At 36.7% G+C, this 20,231-nt stretch overlaps 1 protein-coding gene across 6 annotated transcripts in view; it reads right to left on the reverse strand.

Annotated features, from left to right (window-relative positions):
* KIF13A (kinesin family member 13A) overlaps nucleotides 1-20,231 on the reverse strand; it is a 90,301-nt gene that overhangs the window by 44,142 nt on the left and 25,928 nt on the right. For 3 of the 6 annotated variants that reach the window (XM_088130832.1, XM_025166425.2, XM_025166426.2), the window contains exons 7-18: nucleotides 19,830-19,917; nucleotides 18,590-18,724; nucleotides 16,976-17,088; nucleotides 10,501-10,612; nucleotides 9,933-10,145; nucleotides 9,405-9,515; nucleotides 7,441-7,575; nucleotides 6,813-6,946; nucleotides 4,014-4,100; nucleotides 2,966-3,132; nucleotides 2,190-2,400; nucleotides 782-944 (exon numbers count right to left, since the gene is read on the reverse strand). In XM_088130832.1, the coding sequence (XP_087986958.1) occupies nucleotides 782-944; nucleotides 2,190-2,400; nucleotides 2,966-3,132; nucleotides 4,014-4,100; nucleotides 6,813-6,946; nucleotides 7,441-7,575; nucleotides 9,405-9,515; nucleotides 9,933-10,145; nucleotides 10,501-10,612; nucleotides 16,976-17,088; nucleotides 18,590-18,724; nucleotides 19,830-19,917 (1,669 nt within the window). The remainder of the gene's footprint in view (nucleotides 1-781; nucleotides 945-2,189; nucleotides 2,401-2,965; nucleotides 3,133-4,013; nucleotides 4,101-6,812; nucleotides 6,947-7,440; nucleotides 7,576-9,404; nucleotides 9,516-9,932; nucleotides 10,146-10,500; nucleotides 10,613-16,975; nucleotides 17,089-18,589; nucleotides 18,725-19,829; nucleotides 19,918-20,231) is intronic. The other 3 variants (XM_007427821.4, XM_015888004.3, XM_015888003.3) reach the window with 1 other exon arrangement.

Genomic DNA, 20,231 nt, shown 5'->3' on the forward strand with positions numbered 1-20,231 from the left:
AAGTTCAGTGGTTAAAATGCATTTTAAGAACATGTTTTTCAGATGCTCAGTATTATATACATTTCTTTTTTTAAAAAAATATTTGAAGTACTGTTCTATGTTTTCAAAATTAATCACATGGAATAACTGTAGTTAAACATAGTTTTAAGATTCATGCATGAATACAAATCTCCATTATTGAATGTACCGCAATCAACAAAGAATCCTTTATTCTGGCATAATCTTTCATGGTTACATCCACTTCACTGCACGCATCACAGTCAGCTATTTGTTAGGGGAGCCAAACATCCAGGCAAAATACAGTACAGTTTTCTCAGTCTTTTTTGCATGACCATACCAGAATCTCCCTGGATGGGGAAAGCTGGCACACAAAAGGAAAGCTTATATTCTATGTTCTATGTTCTATATATCCCAGATGTACTCCTTAAAGGAACTGATATGTGCTCTCACTATATATACAAGACATTGTCTTATCAAATGTGAACTAATAATGATCACCAACATCTTAGTTTAATTTTGTGCAACTGAGATTACCTGTGAACACTTCAGTACTTCAATACAGTACATGTGTGAATCTCTATTTATACTGTTTTGTACAGGCACAGTACAGGTTACAGAGACAAAAATGAAAGAAGCTGTTTATTCTGGTTATACAACTATTCTCATTCTCATTTTGTCTACTTCATGCACAAAATCAGCCTCTAAATTTACCTTGAACACAAAATGATTGTGGACTTTTCAACATTTTACATAAAATAGTTTCTGTCAGTGATTTTCTTACCTTTCTGTTGGCACTCAAGTTAGCAGCAGGGATCTGAAGTGTGACTTGATAATCTGTTAGCTTGCTCATTTCTTCAGCCAAAAAGTTGGCTTCCCTCACTAATGCATTGGCCTTAACTATTTGTTCTCTTAGTTTTGCCAAGCTTTGTCGAAATAATTCATCCCTACGAGGGAAACAAGACATAAATACTGTATATCAAAAAATGTAATCAGAAAACTAGTTTCTGATATTAGTACAATGCTATTGAGATTAGTACATTATTTTTCCTCAATGAAAAAGGATGAATTTGGTCACCGGATTTAGGGTTCTGATAAAGAAAACCAGAATAGTCATGCATCAGGAAAGCATAACAGTATGAATGTTAATGTATGTAAAATTTATAATTATATATTCAAACAAATCACATAAATAAATTAATCCATCTTTATAGGTATTTTAAGGGCCATTATATATAACCACGTTTTCCTGGCAGCTGTAATCTAGATTATTTGATTTGTGGAACCATAACATGCATTAAACTATGTAATATTGCATACAGAATCTATATTTTATTGTTTTACAAATAACACACTCAAAAAACTGCTTCAAGGCAAAATAGAGCCTTGTGATAAACCCAAGAGCATTATTTTCTATTTTTAAACAAATATTTAATCTGCTGCTTTTATTCAATGATTTCCAACCAAGAAAGTCCGCCCAGATTATCCACCAAATTTGGATAAAATGTTTTAAATGTTAGTATGACATGATACAGGTAGTCCTAGTTCAGTGACCACTTGTTCAGCAACTGTTCAAAGATATGATGGCTCTGAAGAAGGGACTTACAACTGTTCCTCATAGTTGCAGCCGTTGCAGCATCCCTCTAGTCATGTGATCACGATTCAGGCACTTGACAGCTAGCTCACAATTATGATGGTTGCAGCATCCCATGGTCATGTGATCACCATTTGTGACATTCCCTGCAGCTTCCAACAAGCAAAGTCAATGGGGAAGCTAGCAGGAGGTCACAAATGATGATCACGTGACCAGACGCTGTGACTGTGTGGGATTCGCCTAATGACAGCTACTGGAACTGCTGCAACTGCCATCGTAAATCAGTGTGGTCACGTGCTTTACAACCGCATCGCTTAGCAACGGAGCTGCCAGTCCCACTTACTATCGTTAAGCAAGGACTACCTGTAAAATGAGTCAAGACGGGTGCAGTCTCTTAGTAAAGTGGGCTACACAATAGTTAGAAAGGAGATCATGAAAAATAACCAGTTAAATATATTGAAGGCCTCAAAGACACAGAATGTGAACAACTTAACTGGCTCAGATTTCATATCACTACTGATTCAGAATGATTGCAAGAATTTTTGCTCTATAGCTTACTCTCTCAGCTACTTGTGGTTTAAATTACCAATATTCCTACCTCTCTTCTGACCAGAAGTTCACTTTCTGCTGAACAGTCTGGGCAGCATCTGAAAGTCTGTCACCACACTGCTGATAACGCCTTTCTGGAGAAAGCTGTTGCCGGAGCTGCTCCAGCTCACGCTCATACATTATCCGCTGCTCCTCCAAAGCACTACGTTTTTCTTCCAAATATTGTTTCTCCAACACCTGGACCACATTTTGTAATGGATCTAGGCAGAAAGGGATCCACTTCATTTTAGAAATCATTTCCAACAGGTAAGTTTAATATACCATTATAACTTTATGAAAACCCCAAATCCTCATAGGGCTTTACAACCCTATGCATTGACCTAATTAACATATTACCCCAATATGCCTTTTGGATAGTTTGGCTCTGTTGTTTTTTAACAGAAAATTTTCACACATTCTTATAGCTACAGTGATTTAAGGTGGAATAAAGGACATGATACAAACATTGTATGTGCTTAAAAAAAAGTATACATTCTATAAAGGTAAAATGCACAACAAAGATTGAATGTCAAAATGTAATTAACTGGAGATAAACCCATAAAACTTTCAGTAAATATATTTAGGCTCAATATATCAGAATAAAAACAACCTTGGGAAAATGTACTCGATTAGAACATTAGAAAGTTAGAACATCTATTTACAGAAAATTGCTACAATTATTGATTATACAGAAAAATTATATGTTTTTTGTTGCTATGTATAAAGACAACAGAAGCCTGTCTACTCTTGTTTGGTCTCAGCAGCCCTGAACAATCGTTGTCTCACCATTGCTGTTCAGCGTTTTCATTATAACTTCCATCTGTGCAAATTCATAGTTATAGTCTGGTTCTGAAGAAGCTTCGCTAGCTGCATCTAGATCATGTTCTGCTAGCATCATTTCCTTTTCAGAGTCTTTAAACCAATCTCGACGCTTTCTCTTAGGAAGATTAATTCTATATGAAAAATAAAAAGGATGATTTTTTTTAATACACATGATTTTTTAATAAAAACTTTATACAATGAAGGAATTGGGGACAAGAAGGGAAGAGATAAAACCTTGCTCCAAAACTAAGGAAGCAAAAAATGTGATTATAGTCCTTGCTCATCCTACAAAATGTGAATACAAATGTATACTGCTAGCTGCCCATCAAGGCCTTGAAGCTTCACTAAACTGTTGCTAGGGGATCACTTATGGAAGGCAGCCTTGCACTAACAGGAAGCCAGGATGTATTAAGGTAGTGATTCTTAAACTGGGGGTAATAACCCCCTACGGAGGTAATTTGGGCACATCCTGGGGGTAATGGAGCAATTTGTAATTACTTGTTGCGACTCAAGGATCCAGTTTGGGACTGCTGCTGTTGAGATGCTTGTATAAAGCAACAGAGATTAGGGTTTTTTTGTGGGGGTAATGACATTATTCAAGTCTGGGAAAAGGGGTATTTGGGTCAAACATTTTAAGAACCACTGTATTCAAGTGTCATTCTTCGTAGTACCAATGGTAAATGTGATAAAATGTGATTTTAAAAAAGAGTACAAATTAAATGATTGTTATATTATAAAACCGATGACTTATTTGCCAAAGTGACATTCATTGCATTTTGCCATCAAGATGTTGCTGAATATTAAAAGCAATAACCAACTGCATCCTAACTGAATTTAGACTGAATTAATTTCACATTCTCTTCAATATAGTTGTCACAGTATGAAATGATATGAAGTATGAAATATGAAGTCAGTTCTTCTCATGCTTATGACATGACATCAGACAACGGTTGCCTAGGTACTGCCACCTAGTATTACTACTGAACTACTGTGGAACATTAAAAACTAATACCTAAAAAAGTGGTTGTTGCCCCATAAGATTCTATCTCCATGCCACAGCTGCGTTACAGAACACACCAGTGTGCCATTTACACATGATCTGAAAAATAAAACACATTAATAAGACTAAAATCATTCTTTAGTATTCAAGCTGTCATACTCTATTGTGGGGTACTTCAGCAAATTCCAGTACCAGAGAATTATTCTAGTCTGTAAGATCAAGCAGGATGGGTATGTTCTGCGTCCCACCAATCAAAACACCTGCTACTTCTTGCTATGGGGGAAACAGAAGCCTGGTCATGTATCTTCCATCTCTTTTGCCCTTTAGTGAAAGAGTGGATAATCACTGCCTTTTGGCTGTGAATTTGCCCTCATTCCCCAACAATCTGGGAAGGGTTCCAAATGTCCCCTCAGACAAGCTATATTTAGTAAGTGCTGGATTGACCAGCCGTTTCAAATCGCTGCTGGGTCACTATGATATTAAAGTACACTGATGCAGCTCACAGCTTGATAGGCTAAATACAAGTATGTGGCCACTAAGTGTAATAGAACACAAAGGTGACAAATCTCTCACTGCTGTAGTGTCTTTATAGGCTGCATGCCCCAAGACATCAGCTAAGCAGTTTGATTTGATGCTAGAGAAATACAGCATAGTTTAAAATGGCATGTGAATATCTACTCTAAACCCAGCAAACTGTTGTAGCACATGTAGCTGCAGCAGAGAGAAAAGTGAAAAGCTGAAAACCAGAAAACTGCTTAGCTCATCTGGTGAGCCACATGTGGGGTGGAAATGAGTGGGCAAGAACTTCCATGGAGCTACCTAGAGAATATCTTAACCAGGACTCCCCTGAACCCTAACATTTCTGCTCTTGCTGGAGTGTATAGAAGGCTCCTTCCAACCCCCCACCCCAAAGTGAAGGCTGCACTGGAGTGGAGATAGGGACTTATACACATGCATCTGTGGGGCAGAATCTGTGCGTGGATGTATACATGGACAAATGCAGTCCTGAAGAACAAAAGACTAATGATCTCTGGCATACATATGACCTGATGGTATAAACTACGGCCTTGCACATCCCATAGTAGAATCATACGAGACTTCTCCATGAGGCCTCTCACCTCCATATTGAAAAGAGACCTAGAAAGACATGAGAAGCTCAGAGAGCAGACACTCCATCTGAACCTGAGTGTTGATGGTTAAATGAATATTGTTGAATATTATATGAAGTTCTAATGAGCTCTTATAATTACAACTAGCATTACTTGATAATGAGCAGCACCCAACAGAGACTACCATTTTATCTATTACTGTTTTTTACTACTCATATCTTTCTGTATTTTACATTTTGCAAACTAATCAGATAGATATTTTTCTTTATAGCTTGTATATTCCAGTTTTGCGATAAATATTGTCAACAGATTAGTTCCCCATTTCCTTAGCATACAGAGGATTGTTTGTTTATCTTGATTCATTAATACAAAGATGAATGAAATAAAAATATCAACTTTGGATTCAGTGTTAAATCATTAAGGATTTAATTAAGACTTTAATTCTTACTGACAAAAACATACTTGTTGCAGTAAATCCCTGTCGTAAAAAATGGGGGAATAGCCAATGCAATGCATATATTTAAGTAACTGGGTCACAGGCTGTTTACTGCAAGCCAACTGCAGAAATCTAGCTTAAATCTCCTTAATTAGACATGTACTTAAGTCACTTCAACAGCAATATGAATTCTTCCAATATGTGGTTACTCTGTGAAAATAAAGTTTATTCCCATATAAACCAAAGAAGCAAAATATACCTTTTATTCTCAGTTTGGAATATAATTTAGAAAAGTAGCTTTTGTATAACATTCCGCTCTGCTCATAAACATTGGCACATAAACCAGGAAAATAATTAATTTTCCATCTCAATTTTCTCAAGCAGGTAGTATTTAGACATGATCCATTTATTTCATTGCTTACAATATAAATAATCTTCAGTACTTCAACTGTAAAAAACTTCCTCATTTTAAATTCATTTTCCAATCACAAAGTAGTTAATTTTTCCATAAGAATCAACAATGAACTGACTTAATTTATTGTCAGTTTTAACTTTGTAATGTAGTTTGTGCCTATTTAGAAATCTTGGATGAAACACAAATTAAACAAAGTTTATTTAGTTATACATTTTTTCCAGTGACATGCCTCTTTGTTCTTGCCAGTCAAAATGACTAATTCCTCACAGTGCAATTCTGTCATAACACTGAATACCATCTGTTTGGAATTTTGTATTGTTAAGCCTTGAACATTTCAGTGTAACAGACTCAGATCTTTCAAAAACGACAGTGAAACTACTTTTCTATATATTTACATGTTTACAAACAGCTGGCCTTCCCTAGTTTAAAGAGTAAGAATACTTATGTAAAATCTCTCTAATGCAATTCCACTAACTAAAATCTTACTGAAAAACATTTTCCTGCTTTGTTTTTGGCTTTAAAAACTGTCAAAAGTATAACTAATGCTACATGTGTAGGTGAACACAATTAAATCAGCACTCAACCCCATACTAATATCGGCATGATGTTAAGTAAGCAAGACTCTTAACCTCAGAACTACTTGGAACAATTAGGCACAAACGTTGCGAAATGTACGCATGCTGTTAAGTTTTTCTGAAGGAAGAAGTCAGGAACAGGCTCAATACAGTACTAGCTAGAATAAAATGTAGCTTTCAAAGTTTACGCAAGTTTACAGTGTCTTCCTCTCTTTGTTAATGCAAGGTTCTTTTGTTTAAATTACGAAGGGTCCCAATTCGTGCTGATGCCCTTACCTTGCATTTTCTTTTGGTGAGAGAGAAACTTCTCCATCTAGTGCGATGTCTATCTCACAATGTTCTGGTTGAATTCCTATCCCAAATAGCTGTATGTCCTGTGAGGTATCCGCGCCAACCCTAGTGTGGTCCTGCTTAAGACAAATAGAGTGAAAATAAAATAAAATCTGCCGCCTCTATCATCCTAAGTAAAGAGTTATAGATTACAATGTATGTGCAATCTAATCTAAACTCCTATGTTTATAGTTACTGCAAAGTGAAAATATTACTACCTGAAATGGGAAATATTGCATCTTTCTACAGAGCACTGCCTTAAACTCATTTAACTTTCTCTGTTTAGTTCCTCCATGCCTCACCCATTCTGAGGGGAAATGTGTCAGAAAGAGCCATTTTGAAGTCTTTGCCAATCAGGTGCCAATCTAGCTTCATATGCTAGCTGTTCCCTATGCCTGTTACAAGGGTTTCATTAAATGCTGACTGGTGTGTAGGTAGATGACCCGCACTTTCAAAATAAAAGATTTGCTGAATGAAGTAGGCATAGTAAGCTTGCTATTTTTTCAACATCCTGTTCCACAAACTTCAATAAAAGGAAGCTTTAAAGTATTTGGAAGTATGGATTTTTTTTTACCTTTAAATAATAAACTAATAATTCGTTGAGCGCAGGATCAGCATTTAAATTCACCAGATAGCACTTGTCTTCTCCCATCTTGATGCCCGAAGATTCAAGAGAAATACCCATACTCTCTAACTGCTTTTGTCTTTCCTGCAAAATTCATAGAAACTTTGTACTTTAACAGCTGTAATTATCTTCATGACAACTAATTTAAATATTTATGGACTGTGTCCAAAGAATCACAAGTGGAAGAAATATAGCTGCTAGTACTTTTCTATCAATGTTTATACAATAGTTTATGCAATACAGTAGTGGGCACTGGGTAAGATACTATATCATTTCCATGTTGGATCAGAACATTTTTTGGTATAGTTCTATTATCACACACACACACACACACTTTATGAGCAGAATCACTGTTCTCTAAAGTCAGTAATAGATAGAAAAGAAAAGCTAACATCAATATGAACCTAGCTAAAGAAATTAACTTAGAACAAATGAGAAGTTACACAAGCATACAAGTGTTTCCTATCATTATTTTATCCATAATCTTCTGATCAAAGATTAATGAAGCTGAAACTAAAGAAACTATATAAAACTCTCCATCGGGTTTACAGCTCTGGGAGATGAGGGAATAGCTATCTTGCTCAAACCACCATTGGCACCTTTGAAAGGACACTAAGTTTGCATACTTCCTTTTCTAATCACTTTCAGAAATTGCTTGTTAACTGCTTTTCATCTATTAGGAACCTTTGGCTCAACAAGTTTTACAGCACTGGCTGAGTTTCCTTCAATCCTTAGTGAAAGAAGTTTTAACTACAAGTTTAAGAAAAAATATATATTTTTTTGGAATAAACAGCAAAAAGCTGATTAAAACTTTGATTTTAGAAAGTTACAAATGGACTAAGGTTCAGATAAATTTGAAATAAGATTTTGGAATTAATTATAAAGAATCCTTCCCATGGGAAAATGCTTTTGCTTTGAATTTAAAAAAAACATAATAAGGTAAGATTTTAAAAATTGGACACTAGAGGGAATTAAAGATTATAATTAAAGAATAACATGCAAACTTGACTTAAAATTACAGAATGAAGCAAAATATTTTAACATTGGACCTACTGAAGGCTATTTTTGAATAATGGACCCAGAAGTTAATTTTAATAGTGTCTGCCTCTACAGATAGACTGTGTTTAAAAGATGTTAGCAAAGAGGTACAAGTTCTACCAGACCAGATCGAGACTGATTTGAAAATGGATTTACAAATAACAGGCTACAAGAATGACATAGAAAAAGCTGTTACACTGGACCCAAAGAAACCAGCTTTTGTCTTAATAATTAAAGGGGATATCAAATACAAAAAAAAATTAGTTTGTATTAGTTTTTATTGTTAGAATTTTTAATAAAATTACTTTAAAAAAAAAAGTAAGAAAAAGCCCAAATCTTCCATATTCCTTCACAATAAACTACAATTTCTTAACATTATAGTGGTGCCAATGAACAGATAAGTAATGATGAACTCTAACAACTGTTGGCTTCCATTATTTTAGAATTTATATTTGATATGGAGGGAAGCATCACACACATTTAAATACTTATATGAAACGGGCCAAACTGTGCAACATATAAATGTGTAGAAACTCTAGAACTGCTCAGCTTTTCTTTAAGAACTCATGCCCACAGATACTAATTTTAATACAGCATAAAATGAACAGTTGCATTTATCTGTTACAATAAGAAATACTTGACTTCGGTATACTGTGACTATATATAGCATATATATGCCTCAAAGCCTCTTCAACCCCAGCAAAAGTTTTCACACTGCGTGTTGGCTCTATAACATTAACGTACATTGCTACAAAAATTAAAAATGTGTTGCAGCTGAAGCATGTTTAGAAATATATATTTAATCCATCTCAATTAAACTACATATATAAAGTTATGCAATTTTACCATAAATACTACAGAAAATACATAAATACCTGTGCAATTTCCTCAGTTTTTCTTAATTTCTCTTCCCAGGTGATGGTTAGTTCTTTTATTAGTTTTTCAGATTCCTCCAATTTTTCCTTTAATTCTGGTGCTTTCATAGCCTTTAATATTCAAAATACACCAGTTACAACCTTCTCAACATTCCAGACTGAGTGATAGAAAATGATTTCATTTCAAAATTATAATTAAATAAACTGGAGAAGAGAGAGCACAAACATTCCAAACCAAATCACTTTTTCAGGGTATATTTGTAAACTGCACCCATTACTCTTCATTCTCTTGCACAGAATCACAGAAGAAATGATGAGTTATATTTCTCTCTTTTCTTTTCCATCAGAGCTTCAAAACAGCAACCTTCAACCAAATCCTTCTCTGATACAAAGTTTATAGAAAATTCAAAAGGATTAAACTAGTCTAGATGAATTTCAAAACGCAAACCTATTTGTCCCCTTTTCTTATTTCCTTTTTACTCATCTAATAAATATAACTGGATAAAATAAAATTTCCATCTGCTTTACCTCTGCCTGAGAAAGTTGCTCTTTCAGCTTCTCTACTTCTTCACGTAGTTCTCGAATCACCCTGGCATTGGGATCCTCATTCACTATAGCATGATTTACTATTCTTTTAGCTCTATCTGCGTATCTCAGCGTAGACAGTGTTTCTTCATAATTATCAGCTGCTGGACTGATTGTAGCTATCATGGCTGTTTGGCTATTTCCTCCCAAGTTGTCCTAAAAGGTTTATTAGGGAATGGATAAAATGTGTAAAACAAAATTATTCTTATGACTTAAATCTATTATTTCTTCTTAACAGACATAATTTCAAAGTCTCTTTCAGCTGCAACTGATCTACTCACCCCTAGACATTTTTAGCATTCAGCATTAGAAATGACTGTAAAAATCAGAATGACAAGTTTTGTTGCAATGTTCATAAAGGAAAAATACAAACCCAGGAAGAGATCTTATTGCAGTATTTCTCATTTTTTATTAAATATGCTGAAGTTTGTATACTTGTGTGCAAGGTGACATGAGGGCAATAAGTGATATTTCCATTTTTAAGTAAGTACAGAATATGGCTATGTTTTACCTTGAGAAGCCAAGTGAGTACAGAGTCTCGGTAAGGCACAAATTTATTTTTCCCCTTTCCTGCTGCTTGGTCTGCAAGTGATGAGATAACCAAACCTAGTGTTGAAAGGGACCTATGAGAGTAATAAATGTGATCAGCTTGAACATGTGACATACTATTTGGTAAAATGTATACAATTAACAATGCCTTATTTAAAAAAAGCAGGCTCTGCAATATATAATAAACTTTTTAAAGACTAAAAGGAATCTGTAGAAGGGTAAGATGGCATTATAGTTTAAGACTTTAAAAAAAAGTTTAAGACTTTTTATAAGAAAAAATTATCCAACTGAAATTGATATCTTAGGTTCAATTATTTAAAGATTTTAAATGTAGTAATGATAAAAATATGATTAATTTTGATGCAGTCTGTGATGTCTAATGATTTTTTTTTGTAGTTTAAAGTTGCTTCACGTAGCAAACAATAAGAAAAAAAGCATCCTTTGTTGTATAACACAGCACACATTAAAGAAATGTCTTTTTGAGACTTCATATTTTGCTCTCCCTTCTTGCCCAAGTAAGACTTCTGTTACATGTAATGTAAAGCTTTTTTTTTTTTTTGGTCTGCGCTCAGTCATTACTGACCCTGCAGTGACTGCTTGGATGAGTCCTTGCAGTTTTCAAGGCAATTGTTTCGGAAGTGGTTTGCCAGAGCCTCCTTCCTAGAGCAGAGCCCAGTTGGCGAGCGCAGGAGGCGGGGTTTCCGTTGCTTCGCGCCCTTTTCGGGCGAGCACGGTTTCGTGCTTACCGGCAACTGCTCCCGACTCCCATGCAAGCGCCGCCAGGATTTTTCCTCCCACTGGAGTGAGAGTCCCCATTTATCTACTCACGTGAGTTTTTGACCTGTTGGGTTGACAGAAACTGGGGAGGAAACAGGAGCTCACCCTGTTTAGAGCGAAGACTGGACTCGAACCGCCGAAGCGTCAGCCATTTCTGGCCGGCAACTTTCAGCGTCATTAAGCCACTGCGCCACCGCGTGTAAAGCTACACAACATTAATACATTCCTATACACATGAGTGTGTCATAGAACAGAGGAAAGGACACATCATACACTGAAATGCATATCCTTTCAAATACATATGGAAAGGATTAGTATTTGTGATACCTGAACTAGTACTAACTTTTTCAGGGAGGGAATTGGAACAACTACAGCAAACTGAAATAACCGGAGAAGGTATCTTAGGACATCTTGAGACACTACACAGTAACAAATCACTGGGTCCAAAATGGCATCCACCTGAGAGTCCTTAACAGAGGGAATTAAAAAATGGGGTAAGTGGTGATCTGTCCAAGCTTCCAGGTTATATGAAACTACTTAGGACAATCAAAATCAAATTGTGATTGTGAAAAGCTTCAGAAGGATCTTTTAAAACTGGCTGAATGTTCAATCAAACAGCAAATGCAGTCCAGCTTAAGCAACAATAAAAAGATGCACTTGGAGCAAAAGCACGCCTAACATCATATACACGCTGATGGCATCTGAGCTGTTTGTCACTAACCAGAAAAAATATCTTGGGGTCATAGTAAAGACATTGACTCAGAGTGCAGAGGCTGTGAAGATATATTCCATGCTAGAGATCATGAGGAAAGGGATTGAAAATGGAACTTGCGATGCTGCAGTGTTTTTATTCAAATCAATAATATGCCCACATCAGAAATACCTTGTCCAGTTCTGCCATATAAGAAAAAGTAGTAATTGTTGAAAAGGTTGATGCAAAACCATCAGAGAGTTCAATCACCTTCTCAATGAGCAAAGGCCAAAAAAAGGAAACTAAGTGGGATCTATTTGATCAGTCTACCTCAGGCACCTGATGGACCCCACTGAGAGAACTTGGGGATCTTCCTGGGGCTTTGCTGCATGGTCTTAACTGAGACTTTCGTCACTGCTTTGGTGTCAGGTTCAGCCCAAAGAACTCCATGAGATAGTACAGGTCTAGTTCGATAGCTTTTATTAGCTTCCAACCACAAGACAGAATCCTGCCAGACTGAATCTAAACTTCTCAAGCCAGCAAGCAAACACTGCAAATTCCTTAGGGTGGTGTCAGTCTCATCTTCTTAACCTTCCCATGCTCCTGCTGGGGGCTAAGGAAATGCTTATCTCCCCGAGTGCGGCCTTCACCAAACCATTCCATCACACTTGGGATGAGAGGAGAAAACAGGCCTTGAGTTGAATCGCACCTGTGTGGTCTCTCTATGCTGGTAGATCCCAGTGAATCACCTGGTTTTCAGAGAAACTCCAGGTGATAAAGTGACATAAAAAATGTCTAGAGTGCCACTGGAAGAAGATGAAAAATGAACCTGACCAAGCATCGATAACAGCCTTTATTAAGGAGTACCCTGTGGCAATATGGATAGCAAAATGTAATTATTTTTCTACCCTGATTGTGTCCATGGAGAGCTAACTAGAGGCCTCGGTTAGGGTGACATAGGAAAACATCTGCAGGGCTACTGTAAGGACTATTCTAGGCATCTATCAATTAAAGTCATTTGTATTTGCCTGGAATTGGACTCTGGCTATGCAGGTCCTATGGAGTTACCTGAGGCATCGTTTTGCCTGGTTATGAGGGAAGGGTTTGAGCATGCTGATTGTCATGAAGTGGACAAGGTCCTTGAAGCTCTGAGTTCAGCCACTGGGTTTTAGATCCACATCCCTCCTGGTTGGCTAAGGCCTCCAGGGAGATAACATTTGGTTGGATCCATGTAGTGATGAATATTTATTTGAGGGAGGGTTTTCTCTGGCTCTGAAAGAGATGGTGATCTGCCCTCTCTTTAATAGGCCATTGCCAGATCCAGCAGACCTCAACAATTTTCCCTTTTTAGAGAAGATGGTTGAGAAGGTGGTTGGCATGCAGATCCAAAAGGCCCTGGAGGAAACAGTATTGATTGTATATGTTAATGACTTTTGGCAGGATCAGGATGGAGGTATTGTATCCATCCTGGCCCTCCTTGATCTCTCAGTGGCTTTCCATATCACCAATCATAGTACCCTTCTGGAGTGGCTCAGGAGGGCAGGAGTGGGAGGCATGATATTGTGGTGGTTCTCCTCCCTCCTCCAGAACCAATTCCAGTTGATGTTGTGGGAAAGGAGAGGTCTCAATCTAGGCCCCGGCTTCATGGAGTGCTTCAGTGCTCTATCCTGCTTATATTCAGTATCTACATGAAACTAGGCAAGGGCATTCATCAATATGGGTTAAGGTCTCATCAGAATATGATGATATCCAATTACATCTCTGTCCCAGGCCAACCATGTGATGCTGCCAAGTTTCTCCCCAGTGCTAGGAGGCTATAGGGGTCTAGATGGAGAAGAACAGGCTTTGTCTCAATCCTGGCAAGATCAAGTGACTGTGGGGTTCAGGCTTCCAAGATCTGGAGATTTTCCATCCTTAACTCTGAATGGGATTGCATTCCCCCAGAGTTAGCATGCAACTAGGGGTCCTCTTGAACTCATGGCTCTTGTTCAGAGCAGGTGGCAGCTGGGGCCAAGAGAGCCTTTGCACAAATTTATTTTGTGTATGAGTTGCACCCATTTTTAGACCAGGAGGCCTTATTCATGGTCCCTTAGTCACCTCCTGTCTGGACTATTGCAATATGCTCTACATGGGACTGCCCTTAAAGAGTATTTAGAAGCTTCAACTGGTCCAGAATATAACTGTCTAGGCAATTTCACGTCCATGATTATGCCCTTCTTGACATGAGATTAGGTTATTTGTGGGACCACCTGTTTCCAATTGTCTCTGCCCATCCCACCAGATCCCACCAGTAGGCATGCTCTGGGTCCCCCCATGAGGTAGTGTGGAAACCTGAAAGTGTGCCTTCTACGTCACAGTGCCTGCCCTATGGATACCATTTCCCCTGAGATCTGGATGGCCCTGTCCCTGTACAGTCTTAAAGACCTGGCTGTCCTTCCACACCTTGGGCCAGGATGTTACATAAATAAATGATCAAAGTGTATAAAATCATGCACGACATGGAAAAAGAGGACAGGGAGAAGTTTTTCTCCCTTTCTCAAAACATTAGGCTCAGCAATCAACTAATAAAACTGACTGTGTGGAGGAATGAACTCACCGCCCAGAGTGAGCAGGCATTTCTCCTTCCCTCCTGGGATCCAGTGCTTTGGTGCTGCCTGGGAAGGAAGGTTAAAACAGCCCCTCCCCCTCCTTAATTGGGGAATTTGTTACATAAAACAGATCAGAAATCAAGCTTGTGTGTGGGTGTGGAGAAAAAGGAGTCAAGCCAGGAAGACAGCAGAGAAGCAGGGGTAAAAGCATCCAATACAGAGGCAAGCAACTCGGCAGCAGTCCCCAGACAGCGAAAGAAAACTGCAAGTCTTGGAGCCCCAAGATCTGCTGAGATGTAGAGCTGAAAGATGGGGGAAGAAGAGCTGACCAGAGTTTGCAAAAGAAGCAGCCCAAAACAAGCCCACTAGATGCAACAGACCAGGCACAGAGCTCCACGAATGAACTCCAGAAAGTGAGGACTGTGAGTGCTGGGGGGGAGGGGGGGCAGGGTAGAAAAAACCCATTTGCAAGTCTGCAGAGGAGTGGAAAGGGTTTTCAAATGAGACTGCTACAAGAGCTGAGGGAAAAGGAAAGATTTAAAGAGCTAGGAAATAACTAAGATAGGAAAACATAGTGCTACAAACACAGAGATAGAACACAGAAATAGAAATAGTGGTAATAGTAACAGGAAGATGCTAGATTAAGATAGGGAAATAGAAACAAGCACAGAATTAGCATTTAGAATAGAAGTGAGGAACAGGAGTTTAATTTTCTATAATAAAGCAGCTTTTGTGGCAGGGGGGAGAGACCTCAAATTCAGTCTTTGTGTCTGTGATATGTACCAGATTAAGAAAACCCTAACCGACTGGAAAGAGTTTTAAAACAGGAAAACAATGTTTTGCCTCTCATACAGCATATAATTAGCCTTTATTAATTACCAGAAGACATGGTAATTAATAGTCACTAATATTGCTTTAAAAGGGAACTGGATAAATACACAGGTATTCTGAGGGCTATTACTTTTGAAGCGTTAACATTACCTCCAGTTGAGGGGTAACAGCAGGCCTGTAAATATCAGCTGCAGCGGAACCACAGCAAGAGAAGGGCAGACCTCCATCTATTGCTTATGAGCCTCCCAGAGAAACAAAGTACAGTAAGGGACTAAGAACAGTCTCAACCTAATCCAGGAAGGTTATTATTATGTCCTTAGATATAAATGAATAGTAAAATCTGCTATAAGCATTCATTAATTCAAGTCTAATTATTGTCGTTGGCCTGAAGTATTTTCAGGTTAAAGGATAATTAGGAAAAAAAACCTTTAATGACTTACTGTCTCGTCTTGCAAATAAATTCAACGTGAAATCAAAGTTCAAATCAAGATATACACAAACCATCTGGAAACTCAAAGAATTCAAATAATTCTGGCCTTTTTGCAAATGCTACATGTTACAGTACAAAACTGCAATCGTATACACATTTATCTGAAAAAGTAACCTGGGGGTTCACTGGGACTTATTTCTAAGTAAATATACACAGGATTATACTGTGAATACATATGGTTGATCAAATTACTGGGTAAATGTCCCTAATAGTGGCAGAAGCTGCAATCCAGCTTTAAGTCTTGATTAAAAAGTTGGACAGACAAAACGTTCCATCACAACTAACCCAGACAAGAAGAAGCAGAGAGGCTTTCATACAAGACAGGGCTGGAGGACAGAAAACACAATCTGTGGCCTATTTTCAAATTCTGCACCAACTCTAAATGTATTACTATTATATAATTGCTCACAGAATATCTTTTCTAGAATGAATTAAGAGGAGACAGGTACATACATTCAAATATATGACAAAAATAGGCCTGCTAAAAAGCATATAAGAAACAATTATTTCATCAGCTATCCTTTATTTCATTAAAAAGAATAGCATAGTACAAATAGCTTTACTGGAAGCAAATAAGGTAGATTTAAAGTGCTTGGATCAGAACCTTTTCTTTTGGAAAAATTACTTCTTTAAAACAGCACAGTGTCATTTTACTTGTTTCTGAGAAAGTTATTGTGTGAAGGATTAATTATTATTGTGTGAAGGATCCCTTCAGTTGAGTGTTCCAGTTATATTTAATAGCTGTACATTTTTAAATCATGTCCCTATATTCCGTTAATTATTCTTATATTTTAAAATCCCATAGAAAGAATAGTTTGAAAAACTCTGTATCCATTAACTTGATTTCTCCTTGATGCCATACCCAGAACTGCTTGGGTTACATTGTATAGTTATATTTCTAGCTCATCAATGGAAAATAAATACAGAAAAAATAGGACACTCAGGACATAAAAATACAATTTGTATGTAGCAAAATCACCAGAAACTTGATTTGAAGGCCTTGCTATAAATACAGCTAGAATCAGTTTACTTGGAAAATATAATTTCATCAATGTCTTACTTGTTTATATTGCTGCCCTCCTTCAAACGTTCTCCTGCAGCTCCTGTTTTAGATACTCTCTCACTACCAGCCAGATCTACCAGGCTAACTTTACTCACTTTCTCTCCAGAGTTCTAAGCAGGAAAAAAATGAAAAAAAAAAAAAGCTGAAACTTTATTAACAAACATTATTATGATTTACAGCAGAAGTGGAAACTCATAACACACACACACACAAACACACACACATCCCCAGCACCTCACTAATCACTCCCAGCATCCAGCAATTTCACTGCTGAAATTTGATGGTCAAATGGCTGAATACCTTTTTTGAAAATAAGGCTAGGAATAGGACAGAGAGACCTTTAAAAGCAAATCACTATTACTCTTAACTTTCCCCTACAAAATGGGCCACTATTCATCCGTTTGGCCATCTAACAACAGTTGAGCCTGTGCAATTTCAGCCTGTTTCCCCTCTGCCTTTAAAAAAAGAAAAGAAAAAAGTGAATGAAAAGATTTGGTTTGCCCCTTTTGATGGCATCAATATATCACTCCTGAGGTTCTCCATCATCTTCAGAAGCCAACAGTTAGCAAATTGCACACTTATTACAAAGCACAAATAACTAACAATATCAAAAATACTCATTGTTATTGTGTTTATTATTATAATCCACAACAAAAAACTTTATTATTTTTTTCACATTAAATTACATTTTAGCACAAAGCATTATTGTACTATAAAATTCACAAGTTATAAATTAATTATGTGTATTCTACATTTGAGGACAACATTTATGGCGATGCAGCATCTATAATAGCTTTATTCCTCCTCTGAGGCAAATGGAATAATATGTTCTAGTTTGAACTTGAAACAAACCATCATATTCTAGGCCTGCTGAACAGTTTTGGATCAGCTGTAATTTAGCCAAAATAAAAACCAGAACAGATTTTGGTTGACTCAAAATCAGAAGGACTCTAAAACAGATGAACAAATTTTAACTTTTTTTATCCATTTATAAAATGTGTACAATGCTTTAATCGCAGACTCTAAGTTGTCCCTCAATCTAGATAGCATGCCACAAAGCTGATATAGTTTCCTTTACTGATCTCAGTCTGTCCCTCTCCTACTCCCAAATGCCTAAGGTATGACTGCTGACCAGCACTCTTCAGTAAATTACTGGTGTAAGGTTCCTGATTGCTGAATTGCACCCATTTTTGTCTGTTTGCACAGGCACCACATTGAAAAGCTGTATCAAATAAACATAGTTAAATGTTATATTGGATCTTTAAAATGCAGCATTTATTATGATATTTAATGCAAAATAAAATGCAGTATATGTTAGAAAGCTGTATTCACTGATCATACTAGAGACTCAATACCTTCTTTGGCGAAACTTAACTGTCAAGGCATCTTAACTTTAAAGCTGTTTAATCCCCCACTGTCACTTTAGCTCCAGATTAAAGAATATTATTTACACCTACAACAGTAGTAATTGCAGTGGAAATACATTCGTGTTCTAAATTGTCATATGTACAATTTTAGAGCAAATGCCACTGAAATCAACTGGATAAGATTTAAATTTTTCAACCTATTACAAAAATAATAAATTGTTGTCTTTGTGTTCAATTCACTTACGCCAGACTGCAGATCATAAAGTGTTTGAGTTACTATAATATTAAATACAGCATGAGAACGGCTGCTTTCTTCATTCATGTTGGTTGCTGCAACTGTCCGGGACTTGTTTCCCTCTGACATCAGTGACTCTATATCCTGGCGCATAACATAAAACATTGGACATGACAATAAATTTCTTCTTCCCTGTTGCAGCATTTGCAATTTCTATGAACCTATCATTTTAGATGTAAATAAACAAACAGAACATACAACATTATATGCATATTATATGTGTATTTTTCACTTTTATGGAACTTCTTTCCCACTATATACTCACTAAAGTTGCATCTACAGTACTTTCTAAAGTCTGGTTAAGACCTACTCTCTGAGATTGCTGTTCAAGATAACCCTAGAAAGATGGAGATATTTCAGAATTTATAAACACAATTTTATGCTGTTTTGCTGACTGGAAGGGGGGAGCTGTGTTACCTGCCCTAAGCCCTTACAGTGTGGTAGGATATCTAAATAAGTTTAAACTCACTTACAACATTTTTGCCTGTCCTTAGCTGAACCTATAAATCACCTCAGTGCATATTCCAAAATAGATTAAAGAGGCCAACACAAATCCATTTCATCATTTCAGATGAACAGGAAGTTCATCCCACTTACATTAATACTAATTTCACTTAATTGGCTCAACGTTATTGCAACTATAGTCATTTCTGTTTCCACATGTATAAAAAGTCAGTTATACCATATATGATTTGCAAGGCTTGTTTAATATTTGATATAATTAATTCAAAACTTTCCTCCAAAATAGCTTAGTCAAGAGAAGAAGGGTGAATTAATATAAATTAAAATTCTCTCAACTAACAAAATTTAACTGGTTATCAGAATATCTAAAATCTATTAGTGACTAATATGTTTTAAATACTTATCACTCTAAATACATATAACTTACATTTTCTTCTCTAATGCACATTTCCCTTGTCTGTTTTTTTAACAAAATGTTTAACGCGCAAATGTTTTTAAACAAGTGTATCCATTTTAGGACAAATTACTTTCTTACACAGATACTGTCCATGTGTAAGTTAGCCCGCATGCTTCTTTTCTCATTTTGCAGTACAAGCGTAGAAATACTTGCATTCACCCAACTGCTTATCTAACATGGCATAGTGTGGGTATGAGGCAGCTTCTGTGCAAATTCTTTCTTCACCCCAGGAATACCATTATATTGACTAGATTCTTGCCCTTCACTTACCTCAAAGCAAGTAACAGCTAGTTGAGACAAACCATCTACATATGGACCCAAAACTTTGTGCTCACGAACTTTGAGGGATTGCCGACTCCTTTGAAACAAAAATATTGTCATAATTTAAACTTTGTTAGGAAAATGAATTAATAAAATTAACTCATTATAGGCAATGAACATGTAAACTTGTTCTCAAGAGGAAAGATTCATTTATCAGAAATACAAAGGTTTATTTTTAAAAAAATGTTTTCACAACTACAATGTAGAGACACATGAAGATGCCAGATGCAATGGAAAACAGAAAATGAGACAAATTAACAACCCCCTTGAAAAACTCTGGTTCCATTACAAGTTTTGTAAAGGTACTAAACAATCTTTCTAATAGTTCCATAGCTGTTAGAAAGAAAATGT

Source organism: Python bivittatus, unplaced genomic scaffold (genome assembly GCF_059951505.1).
Source record: "Python bivittatus isolate LINGU-HERP-01145 unplaced genomic scaffold, Pbiv_v1 ctg000840_np1212, whole genome shotgun sequence".
NCBI classification, from domain to species: Eukaryota; Metazoa; Chordata; class Lepidosauria; order Squamata; family Pythonidae; genus Python; species Python bivittatus.